We start from the raw sequence: 16235 nt of genomic DNA, 5'->3' as shown, positions 1-16235 counted from the left end.
GGGAGCGAAGCTTTCGTTTGATTATTTTCTTGAGCAATGTAAAGGTATTGTCGAGCGACAAAGTAATTACACTACCTCTGGGATTCTCCGTGGGTTCCGTTCGCGTCTTCCGCGTCTGACGGGGCAGAAGTGAGCGAAGGCACAACAAAATTTCACGGAACCGCTGGCGTGTCGCTTTGTCTATTGGACTTTTTATATTACTTTGCGCTACTGCAATAAGAGTGAAGCCCATTTTCGGCGAAATTCCGGACTGTTTTCTCAAGAACGAGCAAAGTAACTGCTACCGTAAAACGTAGTATTGAAAAATGAATAGTGCAGTACGTTTTATGTTTCATAGCGAGTGTTAACAAGCTAGAACTTTAGGCTGAATATTTTCACACGGACATGTTGTAAGGCTTGTATAGGTGCTGTATTTAGTAAGCAGCGTGAATTTAGCATTATAGTGAACTATTTTTTTTTACTTATTACAGGCGCTACGACGCACAGGTGTTTCCCGTGGACAAGTGGCGGATGCAGCAGTGACAAGCTTTCCAAGCTGGGCTATTCTACAATAGTACTGTTCAAAAACATATTGTGGTCTTGGCAGGTCGGCGAATTACCGGGAATGAGGGTCCTGTTTTCATTTACCTGAATGCTTCTGTATTGTAGGCATCTCAAGCAGTTAAACGAATGATAATCGGTTCGCGCTTCATGAGCAGCGCTTTTTAAAATTTTTTCTCGACTGTTATTTGTGTTTGCTTTCATGTTTGTGTTCGTATTCTTGCCACTGTTAAGTCAGATTTCTCCTATATTTGATGTGCATAATAAAAAAGCTACACAGAGAGACCCGGTGTGTTGTGTTGCTCAATTGTTTTTGGCAAGTCACGTATTTATAATTGCTTCGCAAAGTTGATGCAGTTTGCTTATTGTCCTCGCGGTCCCATTTCTGTTTTATACATGCCATTGTACAGGAAATTATTTAACAAGTGCGCATTAAATAAATAATGCGCACTCGTTTAATAATTTCCTGTATACTGGCATGTATAAAGCAGAAATCGGGCCGCGAGGCAACTCGTAAAATAAGCATTGGTCATAAGGACTGGCCACAAAGCCAAAAATGTGCATGAAAATAGCGTGGGGTCCACCCATTGGCATTATCATGGCAAGGTACTTTGCCAAGCGTTGTCCAATATTGGCCTTCCAGGGCTTGGCCAATTGTTGGCTTGTCACCTTTCCCAAACACCAGCCAATATTGGCGGCCGAGGTATTGCCAAGCTCGGACACATTGGCCACTGATGTTTTGCCATGCTTGGGCTTGGCAATTTCTGCTGCTTGGGCGCCTCATTCCCTGCCAGGCCGGAGTGGCCGGGGGTCCAGACAATGGAGAGGTCAATGCCTTCAGGGAGGCGTTGAAGGAGGTGAACGGCTGCTGGCGGGGCGAGGCCGGCTTGGTAGAGGCGGCAGGCTTGCTGCGAGTCGGTGATTATAGTCAGGTAGGGTAGGTGGTAGTGGGTCAGGACAGCGTGGGCAATGGCGAGGGACTCGGCGGTGAGCGTGCTGGTAGGAGGCCGCGGTGGGGAGGCGGCCCTCGTTGGTGAGGACTGCGATGGTGGTGCTGTGGCGGGTGGAGGACTGGGCTATGTCGGTATAGCGGGTGTTGGGATCCGTGCCGTAGCGTTTTTCGAGGAATCGGACGTGGGCGTTGCGGCGGCCTTGTTTGTAGAAGGGGTGCATATGCTTGAGGACGGGAGGGATGTGGATGCTTTGACGAATGTAGAGGGGAATACGTTGGGGCGCGTGTGGGGTGGCAGGGGCCGTGCGTCCGATGACCTGAAGTACCCGTCGACCAGCCGGTGTGAGGGAGAGTCGGTGCAGGTGGGAAGTGCGTTGGGCTTCCAAGATTTCTCTGAGGGGGTTGGGGAGGCCAAGCTGGAGGAGGTGTGTGTTGGAGGTGTAGGTAGGGAGGCCTAGGCTGCTTTGTAGGTTTTGCGGATCAGAGCGTCCAGCTTGTTAGCTTCCTGTATCTTGAGGTTGACGAAAGAGCAGCTGTATGTGAGGCGACTGATGAGGAGGGCTTGAACGAGTTTGCAGGTGTCAGATTCTTTAAAGGGACACTGAAGTGATTTGTAAACATTGCGGGATTACGAGCGCAAATTGTAGTCCGGAGTCCCTAGGCCCTGTTTCGACCACTCTGAGCGCGTTTACGCGAATTTATTTAGCAGAAAAATCCATTCGAAAATGCTGTCCTCCTCTCTGCACCCTCGCCCATTTTCTGTGGCGTGGCGTCAGCGGGAGATGAAATTGGCTACGATACTGCCGACCTTCCGACAGAGTCAGTCGGCCCAGCGTTTAGCCTGCCGGCCGCCGCCAAGTTGTCGTAATTCATTCACTCAGTTAAAACTAGGCCACGACACGTTTGTGGATGCAAGAATGTTCCTTTCTTTACTTTGTTAGTTTGCACACTGTATCAAGCTCCAAGTCCAGGTCGCTCCACATGAGCGCACATGTGACGCTTCGCTGACTGGTACGCTAGTAGAAAACCTAAGGCCACTTGAAGGCAGGAAAAGTCAGCGACATCAATATAGGTACTACGGAAATAAAATCAACTGACACTTTTATCGTACAGCGTAAAACTAGGGAGCAGGAAGCACTTCTTTGTGCTGGGTGAACAAACACAGCGGTCAGCAGCACGACCACACATCTGCGAACGCTTTTCCGTCTAAGAAATGCAATTGCTAGACGTGAGATATTGTGGAAATTTGGGGAACGCTTACTGCATGAGCGAAATACAACAAATAGTCACCTAATCTGCTTGAAATGCTAAAACTGAATAAAAGTGTAAACCGGTTATACATTATATACCTTATATTTCCAAGGTCAGCAGTGCTCACCCGTGGCCGAGTGGTTTGGAGTGCAAGGTATGTTCATCGCCTCCTGTAAAGTACAGGAGGCGATGGTATGTTATTGCGACAGTTTTGCAAGTCATGAGTTCGAATCCCCGAGGGTACATTCTTTTTTTTTTATAAGTTGACTTTATCGTTTTCGGCTGATGTTTTCTATACTGAGTTGACCATTTTTGGGCCGTAACGTAAACTGCTCCACGAACTAGTTCACAGAACGCGCGCAGGCTGACACTGACGTGCTAGCGAGTTCTCGTTGGCGTGCTGTTGCCATAAGCACCGACTGCCTGTGGGCAGTGGGCACAGGCCAGAATCAAGACCCTTGGCCTGGTGCGAACACGCTTTTTATGATAAAGTGATGGGTGAGGCAAGCTCAAAATATGGGGGAAAAGTGCATGGCATTTGCGCGTCTGCGGGGACGCGGAGGGCGCTCATCCACTGCGTACGCCTCGGCTAGTGATTGCTACGATTCCAAGCCATCCTGGGAGGCTTATGCCATGCATTTTACAGTCAACAACATGGCAGAAGTGCGGTACGACGATCACTGATATATCGAGAATGCCCATCCAACGATGCCGTCGGATGTCAAGCCTGTTGTTTTAGAGAACCGAAACCGAAACTTGTTTGATGCTAACCTTGGACATCGTCCAATCACGGTGCGTCTGCATTTGCGCGTCTGCGGGGACGCGGAGGGCGCTCATCCACTGCGTACGCCTCGGCTAGTGATTGCTACGATTCCAAGCCATCCTGGGAGGCTTATGCCATGCATTTTACAGTCAACAACATGGCAGAAGTGCGGTACGACGATCACTGATATATCGAGAATGCCCATCCAACGATGCCGTCGGATGTCAAGCCTGTTGTTTTAGAGAACCGAAACCGAAACTTGTTTGATGCTAACCTTGGACATCGTCCAATCACGGTGCGTCTCCTCCCGTCGTCACAGCCTTTAGTTGGTGCGGCCGCTGCAAACCGCGCATGGTATTTTTTCTTCTTTTGCGCTTTGTCAAATAATCACTTATTTTATCAACCGGACTTATCAACCGGATAAACGATGACAAGTGTGTTAATTTGAACCAGTCTACGCAGTGCAAGCAAAAATTGGAGCTTGACTAATTCACTTCAGTGTCCCTTTAAGGCGTACAAATACGAAAGCCAAATTCTGTAAACATGCAAAGCCAGCTTTAAAATTACCTACTTATGCTTCTCAGTCACGGCAGGACACTTATGGGTGAATTAAGACAAGGGCTTTGCTGTTCATTTTGTTGTATGTTTGTAGAGATGTAAGATTTTCATGAAGTACAGTTCAGCCCGCTTATAACGAACACAACAGGAAATGGAAATCAGTTTGTTATAAACATTTTTCACTAACATAAAATATACGTATAGAAATGGTAATGGGAAACCAAGGTTTGTTCTTTATAGCTGGGAGTTTGTTAAAAACGGGCTTGCTATTATTGGGCTCTACTGTATTAGGTATGGTTGAATTTTATAGACTGAACATGTCACTGTATCCCTCTCTCTTTTGCAGCAACGGCAGGCCATTCAGTGCATACATTTCGGAGTGGTCTAGAGGCCTGAAGGCAACCAACCAAAGCAACACGGAAACTCATTTTGTGCGGAAATAAGTATATTTATTCTCGATTAACATGCAGAGGGGAACGGTCTTTGTGTACACATCTGCGTAAAGGGGTGTCATCATCTTGTGAACTTTAGCCAGGAGCTGTTACACGAGTGAAAAACAGTGTCGTACAGGACTAAGTCATCTCATGACTTTTACGAGGCAATTGTGGACTTAAGTAAATTAACGTCTTCATTTTCTTCACACGAATACCATCTACGGCCATGTCTGAGATGCCTTGAAGCTTCCAACTTTTTCTCTTCGGGCAAAAAGTTATGGTACGTTGATATACATGTTTCAACATGAAACACTTCTGGAATGCCCAATAACGGTTACCGCAGGACAACCTACAATTGTGCGTTCGTCAACTAACAATTCTTGCCGATGGAACACTTAACATACCAAGTGAGCCACATAGTGCAGTAATAAGTAAAAGCAGCTTTGTGTTGACTAAGTGTAATTTCACTGACAAAAACTTGCCCATTTTGCAACAATATGAATGTACTTCATTTACTAGAGAGTGCCGGTAGACTACAAGGGGTCCGTGATGACTGACATGCCATGTGCTGGAAATAAATCAAACCCTATGGAATGGTCACAAAAAAATAATCTTGGATACAGGCACATCATTTGTCTTGAATCCACAGTTTCAATGCAATACAGCCATCATGAGTGCAAAAACAGTTGCGTACTGGCATTCAACAAAGCTTTCATGACTGCCTTTTGGAGTGGACTCCTTCCATCGTAGTGGTGCGGTTAAAATCTTGCATGACAAGGCAATTTAAGGCAGTTTTTATTTTACGGTAGTACGTACTTAAACGCTAAGACAAACAAAAAGGTAATTAACAAATTGGAAAATGTAAACAGCCGTAAATTACTGCCATGCTTTGCAGCTAATTCAATAATCAAGACCGCACCTAACGTGCCATTCAGAATCAAAACCTCCTATTCCGAAAGCTAGGTACAAAATGAATGAATAAACTGGTTGAAGGAACAGAAAGTAGTAGTCTAAATGCGTCTTTTTTTTTTTTTTTTCTGTCAACGGCAAGTTATGAATCTTGTCTTTAGGGTGAACAAGTGGCAACAAAGCAGCTGCACCTTGCCATTAACATTAAAGGCATGCTTCACTAAAAGCGAGTTAAAAAAAAAACGATCTTGCAGGCGACACATTTACAAGGTCTATTAGAGTTCAGACAGACCAGTAACGTTTCAGCGAGGATGCGTAAGTATATACAGTAGTACAAGCGTGTAATAAATATAGGCGAGTCGCTGTAAGGCGGTTCATATTGAAGGCGGCGACAACTGTTGCGCCGTAACAATGTGACGCCCCCTGGACTACATATATCGTGCATGCCCCACTCCTTGAGGTGCTCTCTTTCTTTTCTATGGTGACTACAAGCAGAAGACGCTGCTCAATTTTCTGTACAGGAATTTCCGATTAGTTTGTTTCTTCTTCTTCTTCTTCTCTTTGACGGGACCTACAACAGGCGTGCGAAGATCCGCGCCGATTCCTTGCCCTTTCGACGTTCCGAAGTAGAGTCCTTGGTTTCAGTTTTCAGAACATTTTCTTTTTCGTGGCGGTGTAACGTGTCATGTACTGCAAGAAAAAACACAAGACAGAGCTGTAGTGTACACACTATAGTGTGCTTTTTTTTCAGACTTTACAGCATGAAGTGACAGCAATGCGCCGAGTTGCTTCACTAAGCCTGTTTTTGAACTTACCGAATTGATTGTTTTGTCTTTTAGAACATGTGCAGGTTACAAATAATTAAGGACAAAGGGACACCGAAAAATTAACTTGTCATTATGGCCCCGTGAAAGTAGATGACCAGTGAAGCTTTTTAGCACGGCTGTGTCTAGCGTTCCGTCCAGACGAAATGATAAGAAGTGCTAAAGTCCCGTCCAGACGGGATGATAACAAGTGGTAAAGTTCCATCTAGACGGAATGATAACAAGTGCTAAAGTTCCATCCAGATGAAATGCGAAGAGAAAAGAGCCGAGTTCCGTCTAGATGGAACGATAACACGTGCTAAAGTTCTGTCAAGAGGAAACGCGAAGAGAAAAGCGCTAAAGTTCCATCCAGACAGAATGCAAAGAGAAAAGTGCCGAGTTCAGTCTAAATGGAAAGATAACAAGTGCTTAAGTTCTATCTAGATGAAACGAAGTGCTGCGGGTAACTTTCCGTCCAGATAGAATCCAAATGAGAGCTTAGCGCTCCATCCAGACGGAATGAACGTTGCTAGTGTAGAGTTCCAGAATGAAAACAAGTCGATTAAATGCCATTTCGGGTCTTGAGACTTGGTGTAGTGGTATCGCCTGTACTTCAAGGATGTTGTAGTGGCTGGTTCATTCCCTGCAGTTTTTTTTTTTACTATTATTTTTGTGGTGGCCGTGCCTAGCATTTTGCAATGGCTATACTTCATGCCCACTTTACAATTCACGCGGCGAGGGCAATCAGTCTTGATTTTTACCACCAGCCAAACCGATACCGCTCACTGAAGCCAAGGCTGATGTAGCCATTGGTAGAGTCACGTCCAATCATCTGTAATTATTAACTTGACAGTGATTAATAATTACCAGTGACTCTGGCCATAGTCAGTGAGCGGGAGCAGTTTGGCCGGCTGGGTAAAAGTCGAGAACGACTGCTCTCGCTGAAATATTGTGAAGGTGGCAGCCTGGAGTTCTGTCCGCCCACTGAAGTTCCGTCCAGAAAAAATGCAACTCGCGGTGAGAAGAGCCTTTCTTGCAAATTTTTACCAAGCCTTCCAAACCGCTTCCGCTCACTGACTAGCCAGAATCACTGGTAATTATTAATCACTATCACTAATTACAGATGATCAGAGGTAATTCAACCAATGGCTACATCGGCCTTGGTTTCAGTGAGCGGTAGCGGTTCGGCCAGTGGAGTAAAAATCAAGACCGACTGCCCTCGCTGCGTGAATTGTTAAGCACACGAAGGTTAGGCACGGCCACCAAAAAAATTAAAAATACACAAGGACAGGCGCAATACTGTCCTTGTGAAGGTACACAAGGACAGAATTGTGCCTGTCCTTGCGTACCTTCTCTCTGTGTGGGGTCTTCCTTAGTGCAGTTTACCCTGTTTGAGAATATGCACCAACTTGCCCAACAACAAGTCCGTTTAGAAGTTTCTCTGTGTGCACTCCTCCTCGTTTGTCTTATAGCGCTTCAGTGCATGACTGCCCCGGGCAAGCGTTTGTCGCAGTTCTGGGTTCGGGCCTGGTGTCCCGAAAGTGCTGACTATCCACTCCACTTTCCGTACAAGTGCCGGCTGTGGGTGGAGGGCACGCTCCACTGCCTCTACCCTGGCTTTCCAGAGGGAGTGGAGGCCTATGGCGAGGACGCAGTCATGGATGACGGAGTGGTCTGCTTCCACGCACAGAAACTTTAGGCTCGGCCAGGTGACATTTCACGAGGTGCGGAAACACGCAGGGATCTCATCCAAGAAATAAACGGCCGTGTTGCAGTTTCAGAAAACGTGTTCAGGGGTCTCCCGCTTTCCACATAGGAGGCTCTCTGCTCCTGAGGAAAGGAAAAAGCCTGACTCCTGCTGATGGGCCATGACTGGCAACACTGCCACGTGGAATCGAAATAAGTCCTTAGTGCTGGTGGGAATGGGCGGTTGCTTAACCCGTTTAAGCACACCGTCTCCACCCTGAGGGGCCGGAGGCTGGCGGTACAGGGGCGGTGACAGTGTCTGTGCTACCAAGTCCCAGTGCAGCTTTCGCGGCTTTACGGCAAGCAGGTATTCCCATGAAAATAGCATCTGCAGTGAAGCCACCGGGCTCGCCATCTCCTTGTGGAAACCGGTGATGCGGTAGCCATGATCAATGGAAATGGATGTGGCATTGGCCTCAAGTGGAGGGAGCCCAGGCACTGGATGGCCACGGGTCAGCCTGGTGGCGATAATATAGGAAGTGCTGGGCTATGAGCTTGAGTTCTACATTTATCAGTTCAATGCCTCCCTCCTCCACGCTACAGAAGAAGTTTGTGCGACGCGTCGGTTCGTATTGGGACTGCAGCACACTTGAGGACGTGCTGCTTCTGAGGTCATATTCAGTGACGTAAGATGTGTCTGAAGAAGCACCTCAATTTTTGTGTGCACTTGTGAATGACATTTGAGGACGTGCAGCTTCTGAGGTCATGTTCAGTGCCATAAGATGTGTCTAAAAAAGTGGTTGAATTTTTGTGTGCAGTTGTGAGTGCTCTTTAACCACTTTAATTTTTACCAAAAATCAATAAACTTTGCTTTCTGTTTTTCTTTTTAATTTTTGTTCTCTTTTTTTTTTGCGCAAACACGAACTGTTATGAACCGTTACGAAACGTCATATTTTTCGTTCCTGAACTAAAACGAAACGAAACGAAAAACATTTCGTTCCGACCATAGAGTTTCATACTAATATATACTAGAGGGAAATCTGGCGCTGCATTCGCGTGCCGCCGTGGGCGGCGCCATTGCAGCTAGCGACGTTCCTCGCCTCCTTGGCTTGGTTAGCCACATGGCTTCTTTTTCGTCTTGAAGCCAAAAGGCGTAACATTGTTTTTCTGTTCATCTTCCATGAAGCTTCTAAATAATCCCTGGCAAATCAATCTTTATGGAGCTTTTATTTTTTAATAACAGAACAAATTCGATTAATTTTCTGCAGTAATATTGTTGCATTTTTGCAGCCAAAGCCAACTTTTCAGCCTGTTCGTGAGCCATGCCAAGGACAAGTGGAACGTGCCTGCCCGGTACATGACGGCACGCTCGCCGAAGCGCAGCTCCCCTAGACGGTGGCGCCACATTTCCCTCTAGTGTATATTAGTATGAAACTCTATGGTTCCGACACTCTGGGCGATACGTCTACACCAAGTCCCAAGATGAGAAATAGAGTCTAACCAGCCTGCTTTCATTTCAGGACCGAACGCTAAGCTCTCATTTGGATTCCGTCTGGACGGAAGGCTACCCGCAGCACTTTCTTCCATCTGAACGGAACTTTAGCACTTGCTATCATTCTGTCTAGACGGAACACTAGACACAGCCTTTTAGCACAGAGAATGTAGGCAATTTTATTTATTTTATTTCTACTTCTTTAGAGCACTGACAGCTGTCATCCCCAAGAGAGACAGACAGTTTTATTTTGACTCTAGAAAGAAAGACAGAGATTAAATTTAATGGAAAGCAGCAACAAGCCAAGCCGCTGCTGGCTACACCAGATGATGCGGGGTGAAAAATCGAAAAAAAAAAAACTGAAAATGAAAAGATGTCGGATGATGCGCACAAATTTTTTAGTCACAGAGAGAAAGAAGTTTTTTGCAGAACTCTGTCTAGTATTGAGCTCAAAAAAAGAAAAAAAAAACGAGAGCTTTGGTTGCACGTGCAGCCTGACTGGGATCTGACAAAGGACCCAAAACAGCCCTCAACTCAAATCCCGCACCAAGCGGCCTGCATAAAGCTAATACTAACACGAGTTTCTGCCTCTGCATGACGTACTTTGAACACATGCAATGACATGATGGATGTCTTCTCGGGTGTCACATGTAGAGCAAAGAGATGAAGATGCCTGCTCTGATCTTGAAAATGGAACCCATTAATGACAACTAATTCATTTAAAATGCACGTCCGAGTGGTGAGACGTGCAAGCTAGAGGTCCAAATCGCGTTTTGAACGTTGAACGGCTTGCGAGTTTGGCCGTGACTGCAGTCCAATAGCACACACACAGGGACGTTTATTCTCCTATGCCACCTGCAGTTATCAGGCCCTCACTACATCACGCACTATGTCACACATTTACGGTGACACATCTCCAATGTGAGCAACGATATGTGTCTGCTTTGGCGATAAGCTCGGTCTCTGTAAGCTGACTTTTCCACAATGCGTTTGTCTGCACATGCAAAGCCATAAAATATTGGACATCCTAGCCATAGAATCTTCGTTTAAAGAAAAAAAGTACAAGACAAGAGTCAGTTGTGCCCAAAATTTCTGGCCCCAATTCGTTATTTCGTGCAAAAGCCTTCCCCCAAGTGGAGTACCGTGGCAGAGTGAAATAATGCACTACGGACGGAGATGAAATTCCCAAGAGCCCTGAAAACGCTACCGCATTAAAATAATTTGACAAGCGGCAGTGTCGGGTTGTATTGCAGCCGTAGCATGGCTGCATTTCACGTGGATGCGGGACTGTTTTTGCGAAACCCGCCACGCCCGTGAGACCTGAAATTGGGGGGTTTCAGCGGCTGAGATGGCTGGCCGCCCGAGTTGAGGCCCTCCATAGCACTGTGGAACAGCTGAAATTAGCCTTTACCGCAAATAGAGGTAGCTGGGATTTATAATTTTTAGTAGAAAGGGAACGCACGCACCTCCTCGTAGCCCGCCTTCTCCTGCAGGTCCTTGAGCTCGAACAGGTTCCCCTCGACCGCCAGGAGGGAGACGTTGGAGCTGCTCAGTAGCTGGGTAGGGATGGAGCCGATCTGCAGGCAGTTCTCCTCCAGTCGCAGAACCTTGAGCTTGGGGCAGGTGGCGATGCTTGCAGACAGCAGCGAGATCTGCACGAGGTCGGGAGGGCAGAGCGACTTCCACAGTTCAAGGCGCCCCTTCAATGCTTTGTTTGCTTGCAGTGGAAAGAAGAAAGCTTAAAGGAGCCATGAAGAGAAAATACAACTTCGTTTAATTTGAAAGAACTAGGATTCAGTATCTCACTCAGCTCCATTACGGCCACAAAAGATGTTTTCTTAACAAAAAAAAGCAAGAAGCATTTAAAAACTTTCAAATTTTGTGCCACAGTGACATGTTATGAGCAAGAATGACGTCATACGGGCCAACAATAAAACATAATTTTCAGTGCGTTAACTGCACGTTATCCTTCAAGTGACGCGATCAAATGAAACTAGAGGCCCCATTGCAGACGCCCAGTCATGTGTTGTCGCGACAGGTCAGTTAGGCGGCCGCCAATCGCACAAACAAGGTTCTGTGACGTCATAGAAAAGTTGCGGGAAATTGGCTAGGGGGTCGCAACTGCTTCACACGTTTTCTTTAATATCTCCGTTATTTGTTCGAGATTCCGATGATATTTTTATCATTGTTATCGTGACTAAGCAGTCTTTCTAATAAACCCAACTTGTATTTTGTCTTCATGGCTCCTTTAAAGGTCTATGTAAGGTACAGGGTGCCTTACAGCAGACTGTCAAACTCGCTGTTAAACGGTACCACATATAACAGTTTGTCGCACATAACAATGCGCAAGCTTAGCGCTGTCAACTTTGTCGCGTTCGGTGGGAAAATAAGCCGCTTGTCGCAATGGCGCTTTGCCACGTTGCTGCTTACAGCAGCCGAATCTGACCAGCGTGAGGCAGTTTGAAAGCGTTTTCATTTTTGAGGCAAACGTGAATGACACTGCAAACTTTTTTACACATGCTACACATTGCAGATAGGCAGTTACAATCGTAACTTGCTTAGTTTTCTTGTTTTTTTTTTTCTCCAACATCATTACATGCTTTGACATGCATCTGCTTTCACGACCCAGTTACAGTAATTGCCATATTCGCTAACAAGTGCATTCATGAGTACACTTATAAGCAGTTATTTGTACTCAAACGTGTGTGAGTATGGTGCTGAATAAGTATATGTCTAAAATGTGAGTGCGATAATCAGCTCGTATAAACTGGTGTGTACATGATCTCATACCTGAGTACTTCCTTATCACTACTCATTCAACATGTACTTTATGCTTAAAATGTACTCGTGCCAACTCCCCCCCAAATGAGCTCTCTCAACTTGTGGTACCATACTACCATTTTGTTTGTGGAATTTTCACTTCCCCATCCCCCACTAGTTTCATATGTGCCTACAACATTCCACTTCATCTATGTCTGAACCAATGAATGAGAACCCGCTGTGGCGGCCGCTTTTCTGATGGAGGCGAAAAGCAAAAACACCCGTGTGTACGAGATTTCGGCGCACGTTTAAGATCCCCAGGTGGTAAAAATTAATCTGGAGCCCTCCACTACGGCGCGCCTCATTGCCTTCGTTGCGTCGGTGCGTTAAACCCTACAATCAAGAACGCATGTATGCATAGAACGTACTCAGATGTACATACTATTTAGTTAACTGAACTCGTGCAAAGCACGTAAGAGAGAGAGAAAGAGAAAAGCCTTTATTGGAGCAAAAGCTAGGCCTGTTGGGGAAAGCGGGTTAAATGGGGTAAGATAAAGTGCTTTACAACAGTGATCAGGGGTTATAACACATTTTTTACTGGTTTAAATATTAAGTGCGAACACGACGCCACTACCGAGACTGGCACGGCAAGGGGGACACACAAACCTGGTTTTGGTTCAGGTTAAGCTCGGTGGCCTGCAGGTCGCCAACAGAGTCCGGCACCTCGGATATCCGGTTGCGCGATAGGTCCAAGACGTCGAGCTGCTTGAGGCCGCAGAAGCAGGTGGGGAACGCGGCCAGCCGGTTGTCACTGAGGTTGACATTGCGGAGGTTGTTCAGTTGGGACAGCGTTTCGGGCAGCCTCGCCAGGTGGTTGCTTCCGAGGTTCAGGGTTTCGAGCTTCTTCAACTTGCACAGGCTGTCGGGCAAGGACGCTGTGCAGAGGTGACAAATAGGTGTGGATTATTGCATGGCAACTTTGATAACCCTCCTTAGCTACAGCGTTGTGCTGCTGAGACCAAGGACACAGGTTCGATTCCTGGCCGCGGCGGCTACTTTTTTGACGGAGGCAAAAAGCGAAAACGCCTGCATGTCGAGATTTCAGCGCGCATTAAAGATCCCCAGGTGGTCCAAATTAATCCGGAGCCCTCCACCATGGCGCACCTCATAGCCTAGGTGCAACTTTGGCTCGTTAAACACCACAATCAAATCAATTCCTATTTAGCACCAAGAAACGAGCCTAAATTCCTTCGTCCTATTGTTTGCTTTGCCTTGTTTTGTACACAAGTATTTAGTACCTGCACCCTTCCTGCGAAAGTCTCGTGAAAGACTGCAGTACCTACAAAAAATTACCTGAAGCCATTCCACTCAATGTGAAAGCTGTCGGAAGTGCAGAGCAGTGATTTGCCATAATGGGCTGCAGTACTGTTATCCGCTCGCTGCTTCCACCCAATGCAATTCGAATTTCCCGCCTTCGCAGTGCTCGTGCGTCCCACCTGAAACTGCGCTAGCGGAAGTTCTGTTCTTTCTGTGCTTGCTTTTTCTCCCGCACGTGCCGGCATTGCACGGCCACTTTTTTTTCGCTTACTATCGTAAAAACCAACCCAACGAGCATTCCTAACTAAATGAATGTGGGCGCTGCCAGTTAATTACATATATTTTGCCTCAACGTACCTGCAGTTTTCTTTGCGCTAAACAACAGGAAGATGTATGACAAGTACCAGTGGTTCACGAGTTTTGAACGCTTATGACTATATGAACCACTTGGCTTTCGAAGCCTCTGGGTTACGCCACGACGACAGTCGCTACGACGGAAAGCCATGTGGCAATTCTTGGGTGCAGTGAGCGAGCTACGACGACAAGGTGAGCCCCTAAAGTGCTCTGCACTTAATAATTAATAAAAATAAATTGGCTGGTAATGTTGCCCCACTAATTTATGTGCCCACTGAAATACGTCAAAGGGAAAATTCGACATGCGGCTGAAATGCAGGCATACGGCTGCAGCAGAAAGCTGGATTGGGACAAATTTTTCTTCAACTGTGAAGTTTCCGAGAGCTTTACAGCTTTCTGTCATAGTCGTGCAGCTGAATTTCCGGAGGATGTGAAATTTTCCCTACACAAAAACTTACTCCACTATGGGTATTTCCGCTAAACTGGCCAGCTAACTCTGAAGTACGGATATATGCAATGCTTTACAGCTGCTTTATGTGTACAGGGGGGATTAAAAGAAATACGAACAACGGAGCTCACAGCCTCCGATGCGTGCCGCACCGTCAGTAAACTGCGCGCATGCGTAGTTCTTTCAGAGCGTTAGAGAGTGGCCTACTGTTACGGGCAATGCTTGATAAAGAAGCGATGCCGGTCATTTATTTTGGGGCGTCTTTTTATGCTCTGTCGCCACTGAGCATCCTGTCATCTACTACATTTGGGAGCCAAGCGTGCAGCTGGTTGATTGCAGCTAGCATGATGCCCTTCAACGATCATCCTGCTCAGTGGCGATGCAGCGTGAAAAGGCGCCTCAAAATAAACGACCGGCGTCGCTTCTTGATCAAGCTTTTCCCATATATGTAGGCCACACTCTCAAAGAAGTGCGCAGTTTACTAAGTTTACAGTTTACCTCCCTGTACATGCAGGAATGGTACAATGAATCCAAGGTCACAGCTTTAGCTCTGCGTTCTGCTACTGAGTCGAAGTGGTAAACAGCACAAAACTGCTGCTGAGTCAAAGTGGTGAATAGTAGAAAAAAAAAAATTAAACCGCGTTGAGACAGCAAAACTGGCACAGCCACTAGAAAGTTAATTCAGATTGCACCTGCTTTGTCCAAACGTCATTTGTGACCAAGGGATGAATTATGAGATGACATACAAGTACGTGCATTTTCCAGATGAGAGTAGTTTCGACTTGCTTTTCATGCAAAAACGCCTGGGGACATTTTTTTTTTTTTTTTTTCGCAAATAGTTCAACGTCCGAGTGTGAGCCTGAACCGTAATAAGTTTATTTAATTCGATACCTAGGTGTAGCGAGCGAGGAAAAAGCCTCGGAGCGACTCTCGTGCCGCGTACCTCAAAGGCGCAGCCCGAACAAATCCTATTACGTTCAGGTGATCGTCTGTCGACATGGCCGTGGCATTCAAGTGACACGGCCCAAAGAGAACGATTAGAGTCGCCAACACTCACCGATGCGGTTATTCGTGAGCGTCAGGTGTTTCAGATGCTCGAACTTGCTTATTGCAGGCGGGATCGATGTGAGCTTGTTTCCCGAAAGGTCTAGGGTCCGCAGAATGCCCTCGATCAAATACAGCTCCCTCGGGAACTGCGTGGCAGACGAAAAATAAAGGAAACCATGCCATGCAACGCTCGGACCGCTACGAGCGTCGGTATTACAACAGCTTGCAGTCTGCGTCAAGCGTTTACAGAACCGTTGTGACCCTTCTACTGCCTGAAAACTCCGCGCGACGAAAGTCTCACCTCCTTTAGATTGCTGTTGGGTAAGGTGCAGACGCCCGTCTTGCCGGCGTTTTGGATGTGTGGTTTGATCGAATTGCCCATCTGATTCAACGGAGAGGACGAACCGCCTTATCTATTCGTCTGTACTCGAAAGCATCGAGCGATTTAAAAAAATAAGGCGGTTTCCTGTTACTTTATTGCACCGACGGGTCTGCCTGCGCTAGCTGCTGTTATCGGCAGCATGTCAGAAACGAATCCACTGGCCAAAACAAGCCAATGTACAAGTCGTAAACATAAAACCGAAACTAATGTCTTTTATTCAAGGTCAAACTAGCCATTTGTCATAAGCCCAGCTTTGTAATTTGAATGAACGTTCTAGGAAAATGGCTTGGGTACCTTAGTATAGAGAGTACAAAAGAGGCTATGACACTGCGAATTGTATGCGTACCCGAAGCAAAATCATTGCAATCGCCGTGAACAAAATGGCGCGCCGCTGTTGCGTTTTTGTTCGTAGCGTCTGCTCCCTCTGTGCGCGTAGAAATGGTTTTTTAAGGATTTTGCCTCTACATTTTACCGGTTTTGTATTCTCAAGACCTTGGCGCCACGCTAATGCTTCTTTGAGGACGTGTTGCGATTGAGCG

General features: G+C 46.5%; 1 protein-coding gene across 1 annotated transcript; it reads right to left on the bottom strand.

The window, feature by feature from the left end:
- Nucleotides 1–4491: 4491 nt before the first annotated feature.
- LOC144142602 (leucine-rich repeat-containing protein 57) lies at nucleotides 4492–15851 on the bottom strand. The gene is made up of 5 exons (XM_077674236.1): nucleotides 15616–15851; nucleotides 15325–15460; nucleotides 12815–13083; nucleotides 10855–11040; nucleotides 4492–6097 (listed from the first exon to the last, which is right to left on the bottom strand). The coding sequence occupies exons 1-5, from the start codon at nucleotides 15694–15696 to the stop codon at nucleotides 6056–6058; spliced, it is 714 nt and encodes a 237-aa protein (XP_077530362.1). The 5' UTR covers nucleotides 15697–15851; the 3' UTR covers nucleotides 4492–6055.
- Nucleotides 15852–16235: the final 384 nt, after the last annotated feature.

This window comes from Haemaphysalis longicornis, unplaced genomic scaffold, assembly GCF_048455015.1.
Source record: "Haemaphysalis longicornis isolate Haplotype H1 unplaced genomic scaffold, Haemaphysalis longicornis Haplotype H1 scaffold_6, whole genome shotgun sequence".
In the NCBI taxonomy this organism is placed as follows: Eukaryota; Metazoa; Arthropoda; class Arachnida; order Ixodida; family Ixodidae; genus Haemaphysalis; species Haemaphysalis longicornis.
The sequence above is the reverse complement of the archived record's forward strand: the minus strand, read 5'-3'. Positions and strand labels throughout refer to the sequence as shown.

Excerpts from the sequence above, each read along its gene's own strand:
- LOC144142602 (XM_077674236.1), bottom strand. The coding sequence starts at position 15,696 with ATGGGCAATTCGATCAAACCACACATCCAAAACGCCGGCAAGACGGGC. Across the intron at positions 13,084-15,324 it reads GCTCACGAATAACCGCATCG|CGTCCTTGCCCGACAGCCTG; the intron begins GTGAGTGTTGGC and ends ACCTCTGCACAG. Across the intron at positions 11,041-12,814 it reads TTAACCTGAACCAAAACCAG|ATCTCGCTGCTGTCTGCAAG; the intron begins GTTTGTGTGTCC and ends GACCTCGTGCAG.